This window comes from Terrapene carolina, unplaced genomic scaffold (assembly GCF_002925995.2).
Source record: "Terrapene carolina triunguis isolate 2854851 unplaced genomic scaffold, T_m_triunguis-2.0 Scaffold461, whole genome shotgun sequence".
Classification (NCBI taxonomy): domain Eukaryota; kingdom Metazoa; phylum Chordata; order Testudines; family Emydidae; genus Terrapene; species Terrapene triunguis.
In genome coordinates this window covers 2,130,798-2,146,513 of record NW_020664812.1, presented here as the reverse complement: position 1 = coordinate 2,146,513, position 15,716 = coordinate 2,130,798, and the positions used below count along the sequence as shown (strand labels likewise).

At 53.8% G+C, this 15,716-nt stretch overlaps 1 protein-coding gene across 1 annotated transcript in view; it reads right to left on the bottom strand.

Moving 5' to 3' along the window:
• Positions 1 to 504: 504 nt before the first annotated feature.
• PSMC4 (proteasome 26S subunit, ATPase 4) overlaps positions 505 to 15,716 on the bottom strand; it is a 23,782-nt gene continuing 8,570 nt past the window's right edge. Inside the window, exons 2-11 of the mRNA XM_026658573.1 lie at positions 6,166 to 6,264; positions 5,484 to 5,670; positions 5,222 to 5,368; positions 4,750 to 4,859; positions 4,323 to 4,416; positions 3,821 to 3,988; positions 3,198 to 3,274; positions 2,681 to 2,849; positions 1,423 to 1,478; positions 505 to 684 (exon numbers count right to left, since the gene is read on the bottom strand). Of these exons, the coding sequence (XP_026514358.1) occupies positions 571 to 684; positions 1,423 to 1,478; positions 2,681 to 2,849; positions 3,198 to 3,274; positions 3,821 to 3,988; positions 4,323 to 4,416; positions 4,750 to 4,859; positions 5,222 to 5,368; positions 5,484 to 5,670; positions 6,166 to 6,264 (1,221 nt within the window). The 3' untranslated portion in view covers positions 505 to 570. The remainder of the gene's footprint in view (positions 685 to 1,422; positions 1,479 to 2,680; positions 2,850 to 3,197; positions 3,275 to 3,820; positions 3,989 to 4,322; positions 4,417 to 4,749; positions 4,860 to 5,221; positions 5,369 to 5,483; positions 5,671 to 6,165; positions 6,265 to 15,716) is intronic.

The following is a 15,716-nucleotide window of genomic DNA, read 5'->3' as shown; positions in this document are numbered from 1 at the left end:
GGGAATACAGGGCAGAAGCCCTGTTGGTGGCGGTGGGGAGGAGGCTGGGATCTGGGGAACATGAACCGGAAGCCCCAGGGCTGTGGGTCTGGGGAACAGACCATACGGTACAACCCTGGCGTGGGCCCTCAGGGCTTCTCCAGCTGTTCCCTCTCTGCTCCCACCATAGGCAGCGTTCCCAGCCCACTGCAGCCAGAGCCAGCTCTGCCCCCAGCATTGGGCAGGGGAGCTATGGGGGCAGCAGCTGCTATAGAGAAAGCCAGGAGAGCGCCTGCCTGGGACAGTTGGGCCCTTCGCTCTACCCCCCACCTGCCACCTCCAATCAGAGATTGGGGGCTGCCATGCAGCACGCGGGGGCTGGTGGGAGCTGTCCAGGCTGCAGGGACAGACCCCTGCACTCCCCCAGAGGTGTAGGGCTGGGAAAGGGAGTGGTGGGATATTCGCCTGCTCCACACTCCCCCAAGGGCCCTGGGTCAGGCCACAAGGACAGACACCAGCACTCCCTGCAGAGGCATGGGGCTGGGTTTATTGCAGGGATTTCAAGCCTGCCCCACGCTCCCCCATGGCCCCTCATTTGTAGAACTCGTGCTCCTGCTCGTCCTTCTTGATAACTGTCTTGTATGCCTTCTCGAAGTCCTTGGCCAGGACGATGTAGCGGTTCTCCCGCACAGCCAGCATGCCGCCCTGTGCATACGGAGACACGTGTGAGGGGGCGCCGCTGGACGCAGTCACCCCCCAACCCTGGGCACACATGTGGGGATGCCACCGCCAGGCGCAGTGACCTCCCCATTCTGCCCTGTGCACACGCGTGGGGATGCTGCCACGAGGCCCAGTGACCCCCACATCCTGCCCTGAGCACACGGGGGACATGTGAGAGGGGGCGACACCAGGCGGAGTGACCCCTGCCCACTATGTGCACATGTGTAGGGTGGTGACGCTGGACACAGTGACCCCCCATCCCACCCTGTGCACATGGATGAGGAGGGGGACGCCAGGCGCAATGACCACCCCCAATCCTGCCCTGTACACAATGGGCATATGCGTGGGAGTGGGGTGGTTCTGAGCACAGTGACCCCTCCTGCACATACAGGCATGCGTGGGGGTGCATGACACTGGGTGCAGTGACACCCCCCCATCCCACCATGTGCACATGTGTATGTGTGTGTGTGGGGGGGGGGGGGGGAGGGGATGCCAGGCACAGTGCCCCCCCACCCCATGCACATGCGCCCAGCAGCAGAGGACCCCGTAATCTCAGAGTCAGGGCTCCTTCAGCCTGCCACGCGGGCGTCCTGCTGGCTTGGGGGAGCAGTGGGGGATCCCCAGAAAAGGAGCAGGTCACAACCCACACACCGCCACCCTCAGATATCACAGCCTGGGGCACCCAGGTGCCCTGCCCCATGGCCCCCAGCTCCCCGCACTCACCTCCTGGCAGATGGAGTTGATGTCGGCACCTGAGATCTTATCCGGCCGGGCCACATCTGGGGAGGAGTGAGGGAAATGTCTGCACAGCAGCTGAGCTGGACCATGGTGAGAGGGCCCCTGGGAGCCCCCGCCACTCCAAATCCTCCCCCACACACCAGGAGGCCAGAGAGGCTGCCAGGGCACTGTGGAGGGGGACCCTGATGGGCTTCTCCCAACCTAGGAGCAGGCGGGCTCCTCTGCCCCCTGCAGGGACACCAGCTCCCCAGAGGGATGGGATCAAGCTCGAGGGCCTGTGAGGCTCCTGGGCGGGCTGGGGGGAAGGGGGCAGATCGGCATGGTGACAAGCCCAGAGGACCCAGACAGGAGGAGCGGGCATGCTGGAGGCTAGAGTCAGAGGATGTATCTTTTGGCAAGTGTCCCCCCAACCCTTTCTGGACCCTGTGGATCCGGAGGCACAGGGAGGAGCCAGCTTCACCCCATCCCCCAGCTCCTGAGCGGAACCAGACAGCACCGGCTCGGCTATGCCAGGTTCCCCCTGCGAGTCCTGGGCCCTCCTGACTCATTACTTTGGCCTGCGGCCTGAGCCAGGCCCAACCCCCTGCCCTGTGGGCTGGTGTCCGGCTGCCCGCTCTCGATGAACCAATCGGTCCATATGCTGAGCCGGGCACTGCCCAGCAGGAGGCAGCCCCAGCCATGCCCTCTCCTGGTACTCTCCCTGTCCAGCCGCGTGTCAGAGGGGAACAGGACAGCTCCCAGCTGCCATGCCAGCCGCTGGGGCCTGACCCCACCCTGACCCCAGCCCTGGAGGTGGCCAGAAGACACCCCCTCCAGCCGGGGCTGCCCAGGGAGAGGAGGGGTTCTTGGGTCAGTGCACCCCCTGCACTCTCCGGCCTGTGTGTGTGACACGGGGAGAGTGGGGCAGAGCTGTAGCCTAGGTCACTAGGTCAATCCCTTGTGGGGCAGCACAGGGCTGACGGGCACCTTCTTATGAGCTGGGCCCGAGACACCCCTTCCTCAGTGCCAGGCACCCAGTGGGATGCAGCTGCCCCACCTTACCCCCCCATGCCAGCCAATGGGACGCAGCCTCCCCGCCGTGCACCCCCATGCCAGCCAGCAGGATGCAGCCTCCCCCCTGTGCTAGGCACCCAGCGGGACGCAGCCTCCCTGCCATGCCCCCCACTGCATGCTGGGCACCCAGCGGGACAGTCTTCCTGCTGTGCCACCCCTCCCCCCCGGTTCCGGGCTCCAGGCAGGATACAGTCCTCCAGGTCCACCTCCTCGGACAGGTTCATCTTGCTGGTGATGGTGGAGAAGATGAGGCGCTTCTGGCGCCGGTCGGGCAGGGGGAACTCAATCTTGCGGTCAAGGCGGCCAGGCCGCAGCAGAGCAGGGTCCAGTGTGTCTGCCCGGTTTGTGGCCATGATCACCTGGAGGACAGGAGCGTATGATCACGCCTCTGCCCATCCCCAATGGGGAGACTCAGCCCCCTGGGTCCTGCCCCCTCCAGCTTCGCTGAGACAGCAGTGCCCCATCCGCCCATCCAGCCCCCAACCCCTTCCAGCCTTGCTGGGACTGCAGTGCCCCATCCCCTCCCCGACACACACACTCCCTCCGGCCTCGCTGGGACAGCAGTACCCCATTCCCCTCACACTCCTCCAGCCTGGCTGGGACAGCAGTGCCCCTATCCCATTCAGCCCCCCACCTCCCACAGCCTCTGGGGGCTGGCACAGCAATGCCCGTCGTCACTCCACATCCCAGCCCCTGCTCTTCCGCACCTTGACGTTGACGTTCTGGTCAAAGCCGTCCATCTGGTTGAGCAGCTCCAGCAGGATGCGCTGCACCTCCCTGTCGGCTGGTGAGAGGGGCACAGCCTGGTGAGCGGGGCACCTGGAGAGCCAGCACAGGGCACGGACACCCCTGCCCCCACATTATCTACCCCCTCCCCCGCCCACCCCACCTCCTTCCCTCCAGCCCCTCCTCCCTCCCACCCCTTATCCCCTCCCCTCAATCGCCTGCCACTATTGTCCCCGCCCCATGCAACTCGGCTCTGCCCAGCACTGCCACCCCACAGTTGCACATCTCCGCCACTACCCCCAACCCTGCTGCCCCAACCTCCCTCGCAATCCCCACAGACCTGCCCACTCCCCACCCCACTGCCCACCATGGGACTGGCCAGAACCTGAGGAGTGAGGGGCTCACCCAAGTGTAACACTGACATCTACAAGGAGGGAGGTGGGGGCTGCAGCTCTCTGCTCCCCCCGCCTGCTGGGACTTGGGTCCAGTGCCCTAGAGGGGAGAGGCCCCATGTCCCATTCCCGCTCCCCTGAGCCAGCCCTGGGGACCAGATGGGAGATTGCGCCCCCAGAGGGGTGGGCCCAGTGCCCCACCTCCAGCTCACCCCCTGTCTGGGCGTCGAAGCGCTTGGTGGCGATGGCGTCAATCTCGTCTATGAAGATGATGGCGGGCGCGTTCTCCTTGGCCAGCCTGAAGACGTCCCGCACCATGCGCGGCCCCTCACCCAGGTACTTCTGCACAAACTCCGAGCCCACCACGCGGATGAAGGCAGCTGGACAGATGGGCAGACAGCATTAGTGCCCAGCTCCCCTGCAGGGCAGCAGCCCCCCTCCAGCCCTGGCCGTGACAGATGCCCCCCATGGGACAGGCACTCCCTGGGACAACCCACAGGCTCCCTGTGGCCACACAACCCTGGCACCAGTCCCTGGCACCTGCAGCACCAACCCTCCTGGGCACAAAGCCGGAGCCTTTCCAGACTTTGAGCTGGGACCACAGGTCACCTGGCACCTTTGCGCTATAGAACCCAGGCATCCTTGACAGACTCCCACGGTACCAGCTGGGCACTGGTGCTCCCCCTTCCCCCCGCAGTCCAGCACCCTGCTCACCTGTGGTGTGATGGGCCACGGCTTTGGCCAGCATAGTCTTCCCACAGCCGGGGGGGCCGTACATCAGGACGCCGCGTGGGGGGTCAATGCCGATCTGAGGGGGACAGAGGGGGTTACTGGGGGCTCCCCCATCCCGCCCTTGAGGAGCCCAGGAAGCTGGTGGGCTGGGGTCCTGACACCAGTCACATCCGTTGCAGCCCAGAGTCAAGGGTTCTGTGCCTCTCCTGATCTGACTGACTTGCCAACCGCAGCCCAGCCCCCGAGTGCACAGCCCTGAGGCCCCCAGGAGCCCTCCCAGCTGCAGGGCACAGTGAGACGAGCGCCCATGCTCAGCCTGCAGGACGAAGCTCAGCCCCAGCGCAGGGCACAGCCACCCAGGATGTAGTCCCAGCCGGCCCAGTCTCGCCCCCACCCCACACACACTCACCTGCTTGTAGAGCTCAAAGTGGGTGAGAGGCAGCTCCACGGCCTCCCTCACCTCCTGCTTCTGGATGTCCATCCCGCCGATGTCAGCGTACATCACGTCCGGTTTCTGATCTGTGGGCACACACCAGGGCTGAGCCCAACATGTCTAGGGGACCCATGCCTCCCCTACCCAGCACAGCCAGGGGACCTCTGCTCCCCACAAAACCTACACCCCCTGCACGCACAGCACACCTAGGGGAACCCCACCCCCCTGTCCAGCACAGCCAGGGGACCCCCACCTCCCCTGTCCAGCACTCCCTGCATGCCCAGCATGGGCGTGAGACCCCTGTACGCCCATGGGACTGCGGCCACCCACACACCCGTGGGACCCTCAGCTGCCCAGCACAGCTGGGAGACCTCCGTCCCCATAGGCACTGGGCACGCTGCTCCCTGTGGCACCGGCTGCCCCTGGGGCTGGCGCAGGGAGCACCCACCTGATGTCAGCATCATAATGCTGCTGTCAGCCTCGGGTGGCAGCACATCCACCAGCGCGTTGCTGTGCTTGTGCAGGGCCACTGAAGCGTTGGGCTTCAGCAGCTCCCGGTCAATGGTGCTCAGGATCCGCACGTAGTAATTGGAGCCTGCGGGTGAGAGGCAGAAGGGGGTAAGCTAGGCAAAGCCGGGGGCCGGACCCCTGTGCGCAGTTCCCCTCTCCCCCAATCCCCCAATCCCCTTCCTGCAGCCCCCTAGCTGCACCTGTGGTAGAGCCCACAATGGCCGTGTTCTGGTCCACGGCCTCCAGGAACTGGCCGATGACCAACGGGATGCTCTGGATGCGCTTCACCTCCTCCTGCGCGTGCAAGAACTCCTTCTTCAGGTTCTTCTGCTCGTCCTTGATGTACTCCTCCTGCACCTCCAGGAACTCCAGCTCCTGCTGCAGCTTCTACGGACGGACAGACAGACAGAGCAGGGAGGAGGGGCTGTCTGTCTGCTCAGGTGCCTGCAGTAGCTGCTAGAGGAAGTGGCTCCACGGGCCGGGCACCAGGCAGCTCCCCGCTCAGCACTGCGGCTGGGTGCCCTGCAGAGAAGTGGGCTTCCAGGGGCACCGTGCAGCAGAGGGGAATGGGACTGGAAGAACCAAACCCACCGGAGGTTACTGGGGCCCAGATCTCCCAAGTCCCTGGTCTCGCGACCCTGGTCAGAAGTGTCATCAGATCCCAACTCCGGGCCAAGGGCACATGCTGCCCCCACCTCGGGGCCTGCCATCCCAGCCTGCCACCCACAGCTCCCGCCGAGGGCATCCCCTTCAGGGCCTGCCGTCCCAGCACCCCTATCCCCACCATCCGGTCCTAGGGCTGCTCCCACCCTGGGGCCTACCCTCCCCACACATCTCCCATCCAAGGGCAACCCTCTCCCGCCACCCCAGCCCCCAGCTCACCTTGTAGCGGCTGTAGAGATCCTCCAGGTCCTCGGGCTCCGGGGCAAGGAAGGACAGGCCAGTCTGGGGCCTGGAGATAGCCAGCACAGGCAGCTCATCCTAGGACAGCCACAGATAGGCAGGGTGAGAGCTGGACACCCCAGAGTGCCATGACCGCAGCTCAGGGGAGGGGTGAAGCTCCCTCTGAGCAGCGAAGGTCTCACATCCGATCTGATCCCACCCAGCTGCCGGGGAGCCAAGAACCAGGGCCCTGAGCCCAGCTGGGCAACAAGAGTCAGACGCTCCCATCCCCCCCATCAGATAGGGATGGGGGGAACAAAGGGACTAGAGGGACATGAGAGATTTTCTGACTAATTTGAACGAATTCAAATCACCCGGGCCAGATGCTATTCACCCGAGGGTGCTGAAGAAATATCAGAGCCACTGGTGATAGCATTTGTAAATTAATGGCTGACAGGAGAGGTCCTGGAACACTGGAGAAGAGCGAACGCAGTGCCCATATTTAAAAAGGGGGAAAAGAAGGAGCCAGGGAACTATAGACCACTCAGCCTGGCCTCAGTACCTGGGAAGGTACTAGAGCAATGTATGAAACATTCCATTTGCGAACACCTGGAGGATGAAGGGGTGATCACCAGCAGCCAGTATGGATTTACCAAGAACAAATCACACCAAAACAGCTTGATTTCCTTCTTTGACAGGATTTGGTGGATAGGAGCAATGCAGTGGAAAGAATATACCTGGACTTCAGCAAGGCTTTTGATTAGGGTTGTCAAGCAATTAAAAAAATTAATTGCGATTAATCGTGCTGTTAAATAATAACAGAATACCATTTGTTTAAATATTTCTGGGTGTTTTCTACATTTTCAAATATATTGATTTCAATTACAATACAGAATGCAAAGTGTATAGTGCTCACTTTATTTTTATTACAAATATTTGCACTGTAAAAAACAAGAAATATCTTTCAATTCACCTAATACAAGTAGTGTAGTGTAGTGTAATCTCTTTATCATGAAAGTTGAAGTTACAAATGTAGAATTATGTACAAAAAAAACTGCATTCAAAAATAAAACAATGTAAAACTTTAGAGCCTACACGTTCACTCAGTCCTACTTCTTGTTCAGCCAATCGCTCCAACAGACAAGATTGTTTACATTTGCAGGATTTAATGCTGCCCATTTCTTGTTTACAATGTCACCTGAAAGTGAGAACTGGCATTGGCCTGGCACTTTGTAGCCAGCGTCGCAAGATATTTACGTGCCAGATGCGCTAAAGTTCACATGTCCCTTCATGCTTCGACCACCATTCCAGAGGACACACGTCCATGCTTATGGCGGGTTCTGCTTGATAACGATCCAAAGCAGTGCGAACCGATGCATGTTCATTTTCATCATCTGAGTCAGATGCCACCAGGAGAAAGCTGATTTTCTTTTTTGGTGGTTCGAGTTCTGCAGTTTCTGCATTGGAGTGTGGCTCTTTTAAGACTTCTGAAAGCATGCTCCACACCTCGTCCCTCTCAGATTTTGGAAGGCAAGTTCAGATTCTTAAACCTTGGGTCAAGTGCTGTAGCTATCTTTAGAAATCTCACATTGGTACCTTCTTCGCATTTTGTCAAATCTGCAGTGAAAGTGTTCTTAAAACGAACAACATGTGCTGGGTCATCATCTGAGACTGGCATAACACGAAATATATGACAGAAAGCGGGTAAAACAGAACAGGAGACATAAAACTCTCCTCCAAGGAGTTGAGTCACAAATTTAATTAATGTGTTTTTTTTTTTTTTTTTAAACAAGCATCATCAGCATGGAAGCATGACCTCTGGAATGGTGGTAGAAGCATAAAGGGGCATATGAATGTTTAGTATATCTGGCACGTAAATACCTTGCAATGACAGCTACAAGAGTGCCATGCGAACACCTGTTCTCACTTTCAGTCAACATTGTAAATGAGAAGCTGGCAGCTTTATTGCCCGTAAATGTAAACAAACTTGCTTGACTTAGCAACTGGCTGAACAAGAAGTAGAACTCAGTGAACTTGTAAGCTCTAAAGTTTTACATTGTTTTGTTTTTTAGTGCAGTTGTGTAACAAAAACCCCCGCAAGTTGCACTTTCATGATAAAGAAATTGCACTGCAGTACTTGTATGAGGTGAATTGAAAAATACTATTTCTTTTGTTTATAATTTTTATAGTGCAAATATTTGTAATAAAAAATAATATAAAGTGAGCACGGTATACTTTGTATTTTGTGTTGTAATTGAAATCAATATATTTGAAAATGTAGAAAAACATCCAAAAATATTTAAATAAATTTCAATTGGTCTTCTATTGTTTAACAATGTGATTAAAACTGCAATTAATCACGATTCATTTTTTTAGTTGATCGTGTGAGTTAACTGCGATTAATCGAGAGCCCTACTTTTGACACAGTCCCACATGACAGTCTGATAAGTAAGCTGGAGAAATGCAGGCTCGATAGAACTACCATTGAGTGGATACATAATTGGTTAAACAACCGCAAACAAAGAGTAACTATTAATGGAACGATGTCAGATTGGAAGGAGGTATCAAGTGGGGTTCCACAGGGATCTGTTCTGGGTCCAGTGTTTAACATCTTTATTAATGACTCAGAAGTAGAAATAGAGAGCAAACTGATCAAATTTGCAGATGACACAAAGCGGGGGTTGGTGGGTGTGGGGGTTTGCAAACACTTTGGAGGATAGATCTAAAATTCAGAGGGATCTTGATAAATTGGAGAACTGGGCTATAGGCAACAAAATGAAATTCAACAAAGACAAATGTCAGGTGCTACACTTAGGGAAGAAAATCCAAATGCACACATACAGAATGGGGGATTACTGGCTTGGCAGCAGCATTGCTGAGAAGAATCTGGGAGCTGTGGTGGATCACAACCTCAACATGAATCAGCAATGCAATGTGGTTGCAAAAAAAAGCAAATGCAATTTTGGGTTGCATTAACAGACGCCCAGCATGCAAGTCATGGGAGGTGACAGTACCACTCTACTTGGTGCTGGTTAGGCCTCAGCTGGAGTACTGTGTTCAGTTTTGGTCACCAATGTATAGAAAGGATGTAGAGAAACTGGAAATGATCCAGAGGTGAGCGACAAAGATGATCAAAGAGATGGACTGCAAACCATCTGAGCAAAGGCTGAAGGAATGGGTAGATGTAGTTTGGAAAAGAGGAGATTAAGTGGGGAACATGATAGTGGTCTTCAACTACTTGAAAGGCTGCCATAAAAAAAGATGGAGAACAGTTGCTCTCTCTTGCCATGGAGGGCAGGACAAGAGGCAACGGGTTCAAACTACAGCACAGTAGATTTATATTAAATCTGAGGAAAAACTTCCTAACAGTAAAAAACAGTGGGACAATGGAACAGACACCTAGGGAAGTTGTGGAAGTTCCTTCACTGGAGATTTTCAAAAGGAGGCTGGAGCCATCTGTCTTGGATGGTTTAGACACAACAAATCCTGCATCTTGGCAGGTGCTTAGACTAGATGACCCCTGCGGTCCCTTCTAGCCCTATGAGTCTAGATAGGTCAAATAGCAGAGAGAAATAGGAGTGAGGCCTAGTGGTTAGTGCAGAACTCCTGGGTTCTACCCCTGGCTCGGAAGGGGGTATAGTGGTTAGAGCAGGGAGGCTGTGAATCAGAACAGATAAAAATTGATTTTTAATTAGTTTTTCAAAATCTAAATTGGATTTTTTATTTAAATTAAATTCCGGTTAAGAAAAATGAATCAATTTTAAAATAAATTTGAAATAGACATCTTATGTTATGTCCTAATTTTACTATATTCTATTGAAATAATTGAATTACAATTATCCAATGTTAAGCAGTACACGTTTGCTGATATATTCTATAGAACAGTTGTTTTCAAACTTTTTTTCTAGTGACCCAGTTGAAGAAAACTGTTGATGGCCGCGACCCAATGGAGTTGGGGATGGGGGGTTTGGGGTGAGGGAGGGGCTCAGGGCTGGGCCAGGGTTGGGGTGCAGGGGTGAGGGCTGCAGAGTGGGGCTCGGAATGAGGGGTTCAGGTTGTGGGAGGGGGCTCTGGGCTGGGTCTTGGGGTGCAGGAGGGGGCCAGAGCTCTAGGCTGGGGGTGCAGGCTCTGGGCTGGGGATGAGGAGTTTGGGTGCAGGAGGGGGCTCGGGGCTGGGCCAGGGGGTTGGGGTGCAGGAGGAGCTTAGGGCTCTGGGGTGGGGCCAGGGATGAGGGATTTGGGGTGCAGGAAGGGGCTCCAGGTTTGGGGGGGCTCAGGGCTGGAGATTGGGGCATGGGGTTACCTCAGATGGCTTCCAGTCAGCAGCGCAGCTGGGGTGCTAAGGCAGGCTTCCTGCCTATCCTGGCACTGTGGACCATGCTGTGCCCCGGAAACAGCCAGTAGCAGGTCTGGTTCCTAAGTGGAGGCACGCAAGCCTGCCTAGGAGCCGGACCTGCTGCTGGCCACTTCCAGGGCGCAGTGCTGTGTCAGAACAGGTAGCGAGTAACCTGCCTTAGCCGGGCAGCACCGCCGACAGGACTTTTAACAGCCCGGTCGGCAGTGCTGACCAGTGCCTTACATTTCGAAACCCAGTACTGGGATGTGACCCGCAGTTTGAAAACCACTGTTCTAGAAAGTCAGGCCACCAAACCAGTAAAAGTCAGTGGCTGGAACTAGAGTTTGGGAGAGGGCTAAACCAGCCTTTGCTGCAGCGCAGAGACGACATTGCCCTCAATGCAGTTCATTCATTAACCAGTTTACTCCACATTAAGAAACCAAATGGGAGTTAAAAAAAAAAGCAGGAAAGCTTGTTTTTCTCTTCCAGTCTATGAATACAAGCGAGCTGAGAGAGGATCAGCTGAGTGGCGAACAGCAGAGGGAGTTTGACTGGGAGTTCGCCTGGGGAGAGCCCACAGACATTCAACTTGGAGGCTCCTCTGAGTAGTTGCTGCAGCAGCTGAGGAAGCTCTTAGAAGGAAGGTGCTATGGATGGTGAGCGATCAGCTGTTGTGACCTGCAGGGGATGTGCCATGTTTGTTTTTCTTCCACAGGAAACAAACGACTTTGTCTGTACAAAGTGCAAGCTGGTCTCCACATTGGAAGAGAAGGTTCAAGGTCTGGAGAAACAAGTATTGACCCTGCGTTGCATAAGAGAAAATGAAGATTTCCTGGACAGACGTCAGGATTTGCTTCTACGGGCACAACATTCTGAAGAATCAGAGTAGGCTGCACAGCGGGGACAGAGGGATGGTGAAGAAATTTGGCAGCATGTCACCTCCAGAAGAAGCAAGAGGAGCGTCCATGTACCAGCAATGCAGATACAGGTGAGCAACCGTTTTCATGTTCTTTCCACAGGTACTAATGTGGAGAGTGGACTAGATGATACATCTGAGGGAAGGGAGCAGAAGGAGACTCCACCGATTGGAAGGCATGAGATGCCCTGTCCTAGGGATGGGGGTTCCATGACCACTGCTGCCAAGAGAAGGAGGTGGGTGGAGGTGGTTGGGGACTCCCTCCTCAGGGGGACTGAGTCATCTATCTGCCGTCCCGACCGGGAAAACCGAGAAGTGTGCTGCTTGCCAGGAGCTAGGATTCACGATGTGATGGAGAGACTGCCGAGACTCATCAAGCCCTTGGATCACTACCCCTTCCTGCTTCTCCACATGGGCACCAATGATACTGCCAAGAATGACCTTGAGCGGATGACTGCAGACTACGTGGCTCTGGGAAGAAGGATAAAGGAGTTTGAGGCGCAAGTGGTGTTCTCAGTCCATCCTCCCTGTGGAAGGAAAAGACCAGGGTAGAGACCGTCGAATCGTGGAGGTCAACGAATGGCTATGGTGTCGGAGAGAAGGCTTTGGATTTTTGACCATGGGATGGTGTTCCAAGAAGGAGGAGTGCTAGGCAGAGACGGGCTCCACCTAACAAAGAGAGGGAAGAGCATCTTCGCAAGCAGGCTGGCTGACCTAGTGAGGAGGGCTTTAAACTAGGTTCACCGGGGGAAGGATACCAAAGCCCTGTGGTAAGTGGGGAAGTAGGATACTGGGAGGAAGCACGAGCAGGAGAGCGCAAGAGGGGAGGACTCCTGCCTCATACTGAGAAAGCAGGACGATCAGCAAGTTATCTTAAGTGCCTATACACAAATGCAAGAAGCCTGGGAAACAAGCAGGGAGAACTGGAAGTCCTGGCACAGTCAAGAAACGATGATGTGATTGGAATAACAGACTTGGTGGGATAACTCACATGACTGGAGTACTGTCATGGATGGATATAAACGGTTCAGGAAAGACAGGCAGGGCAAAAAATGTGGGGGAGTTGCATTGTATGTAAGAGAGCAGTATGACTGCTCAGAGCTCCGGTATGAAACTGCAGAAAAACCTGAGGGTCTCTGGATTAAGTTTAGAAGTGGGAGCAACAAGGGTGATGTCGTGCTGGGAGTCTGCTATAGACCACCAGACCAGGGGGATGAGGTGGACGAGGCTCTCTTTCAACAACTAACAGAAATTACTAAATCACAGGCCCTGGTTCTCATGGGGGATTTCAATCACCCTGATATCTGCTGGGAGAGCAATACAGCAGTGCACAGACAACCCAGGAAGTTTTTGGAAAGTGTAGGGGACAATTTCCTGGTGCAAGTGCTAGAGGAACCAACTAGGCGCAGAGCTCTTCTTGACCTGCTGCTCACAAACAGGGAAGAATTAGTAGGGGAAGCAAAAGTAGATGGGAACCTGGGAGGCAGTGACCATGAGATGGTCAAGTTCAGGATCCTGACACAAGGAAGAAAGGAGAGCATCAGAACACGGACCCTGGACTTCAGAAAAGCAGACTTTGACTCCCTCAGGGAACTGATGGGCAGGATCCCCTGGGAGGATAACATGAGGGGGAAAGGAGTCTGGGAGAGCTGGCTGTATTTTAAAGAATCCTTATTGAGGTTGCAGGAACAAACCATCCCGATGTGTAGAAAGAATAGTAAATATGGCAGGCGACCAGCTTGGCTTAACAGGGAAATCCTTGCTGATCTTGAACACAAAAAAGAAGCTTACAAGAAATTGAAGATTGGACAAATGACCAGGGAGGAGTATAAAAATATTGCTCAGGCATGCAGGAGTGAAATCAGGAAGGCCAAATTACACTTGGAGTTGCAGCTAGCAAGAGATGTTAAGAGTAACAAGAAGGATTTCTTCAGGTATGTTAGCAACAAGAAGGTGGTCAAGGAAAGTGTGGGCCCCTTATTGAACGAGGGAGGCAACCTAGTGACAGAGGATGTGGAAAAAGCTAATGTACTCAATGCTTTTTCTGCCTCTGTCTTCACAAACAAGGTTAGCTCCCAGACTACTGCACTGGGCAGCACAGCACGGGGAGGAGGTGACCAGGCCTCTGTGGAGAAAGAAGTGGTTCAGGACTATTTAGAAAAGCTGGATGAGCACAAGTCCATGGGGCCGGATGTGGTGCATCCGAGGGTGCTAAAGGAGTTGGCGGATGTGATTGCGGAGCCATTGGCCATTATCTTTGAAAACTCATGGCGATCGGGGGAGGTCCCGGATGACTGGAAAAAGGCTAATGTAGTGCCCATCTTTAAAAAAGGGAAGAAGGAGGATCCGGGGAACTACAGACCAGTCAGCCTACCTCAGTCCCTGGAAAAATCATGGAGCAGGTCCTCAAAGAATCAATTCTGAAGCACTTAGAGGAGAAGAAAGTGATCAGGAACAGTCAGCATGGATTCACCAAGGGGAAGTCGTGCCTGACTAACCTAATTGCCTTCTATGATGAGATAACTGGCTCTGTGGATGAGGGGAAAGCAGTGGATGTGTTATTCCTTGACTTTAGCAAAGCTTTTGATACGGTCTCCCACAGTATTTTTGCCGGCAAGTTAAAGAAGCATGGGCTGGATGAATGGACTATAAGGTGGATAGAAAGCTGGTTAGATCGTCGGGCTCAACAGGTAGTGATCAATGGCTCCATGTCTAGCTGGTAGCCGGTATCAAACGGAGCGCCCCAAAGGTCAGTCCTGGGGCCGTTTTTTTTTCAATATCTTCATTAATGATCTGGAGGATGGCGTGGACTGCACCCTCAGCAAGTTTGCAGATGACACTAAACTGGGAGGAGTGGTAGATATGCTGGAGGGTAGGGATAGGATACAGAGGGACCTAGACAAATTAGAGGATTGGTCCAAAAGAAATCTGATGAGGTTCAACAAGGACAAGTGCAGAGTTCTGCACTTAGGACGGAAGAATCCCATGGACTGCTACAGACTAGGGGCTAGGCAGCAGTTCTGCAGAAAAGGACCTAGGGGTTACAGTGGACAAGATGAGCTGACAGTGTGCCCTTGTTGCCAAGAAGGCTAACAGCATTTTGGGCTGTATAAGTAGGGGCATTGCCAGCAGATCGAGGGACGTTGTCATTCCCCTCTATTCGACATTGGTGAGGCCTCATCTGGAGTACTGTGTTCAGTTTTGGGCCCCACACTACAAGAAGGATGTGGAAAAATTGGAAAGAGTCCAGCGGAGGGCAACAAAAATGATTAGGGGGCTGGAGCATATGACTTATGAGGAGAAGCTGAGGGAACTGGGATTGTTTAGTCTGCAGAAGAGAAGAATGAGGGGGGATTTGATAGCTGCTTTCAACTACTTGAAAGGGGGTTTCAAAGAGGATGGATCTAGACTGTTCTCAGTGGTACCCGATGACAGAACAAGGAGCAATGGTCTCAAGTTGCAGTGGGGGAGGTTTAGGTTGGATATTAGGAATAACTTTTTCACTAGGAGGGTGGTGAAGCACTGAAATGGGTTACCTAGGGAGGTGGTGAATCTCCTTAATTAGAGGTTTTTAAGGTCAGGCTTGACAAAGCCCTGGCTGGGATGATTTAGTTGGGAATTGGTCCTGCTTTGAGCAGGGGGTTGGACTAGATGACCTCCTGAGGTCCCTTCCAACCCTGATATTCTATGATTCTATGACAAGATCTATTAGCTCTAACATCTTGAAGTAGTGCACTACGCAGGACTTTTTAAATCCTGCTCCAGCTATTATAGCAGCGGGTCCATGCAACTCTACACTAGTCCTGCCCAAGGCTCTATCTTTACACTGACAGGAAACAATCAGTACAATTTACTAGCTACAGAACAGTAGCTGTTTAACAGTTTCGGCAGCCGGTTATCTAGCTAAATAAACCATTTATTAACTCAGCTAACTTTTAAGGCAAAACATGGTTCAATAACTCTTTCCCCCTGAGTATCCAGAATGTTTATGGTAGTTTTAGTTAATAAATATATCTAAAATGCTGAGTTTGTACATTTCAATGGAATTTGAATTGCCATCAAATGGGGTAAAAACATATACATTAATAATCTAGAAAAGAAATGAAATATTCTCTACATACTAACATCATAAAAAAATGGAGAAACTAAGAATCTGAATAAATGCAAATTAAGCTCCCTAGTGACTCTGGGTTGGACCCTCGGCTCTGAGAGGGGAGGGAAGAAGTAGAGGAGCCCAGACTCTTAGGTTCCATGCCTGGCGGGGGGGGGGGGGGGGGGGGGGGGGGGGGGGGGGGGGGG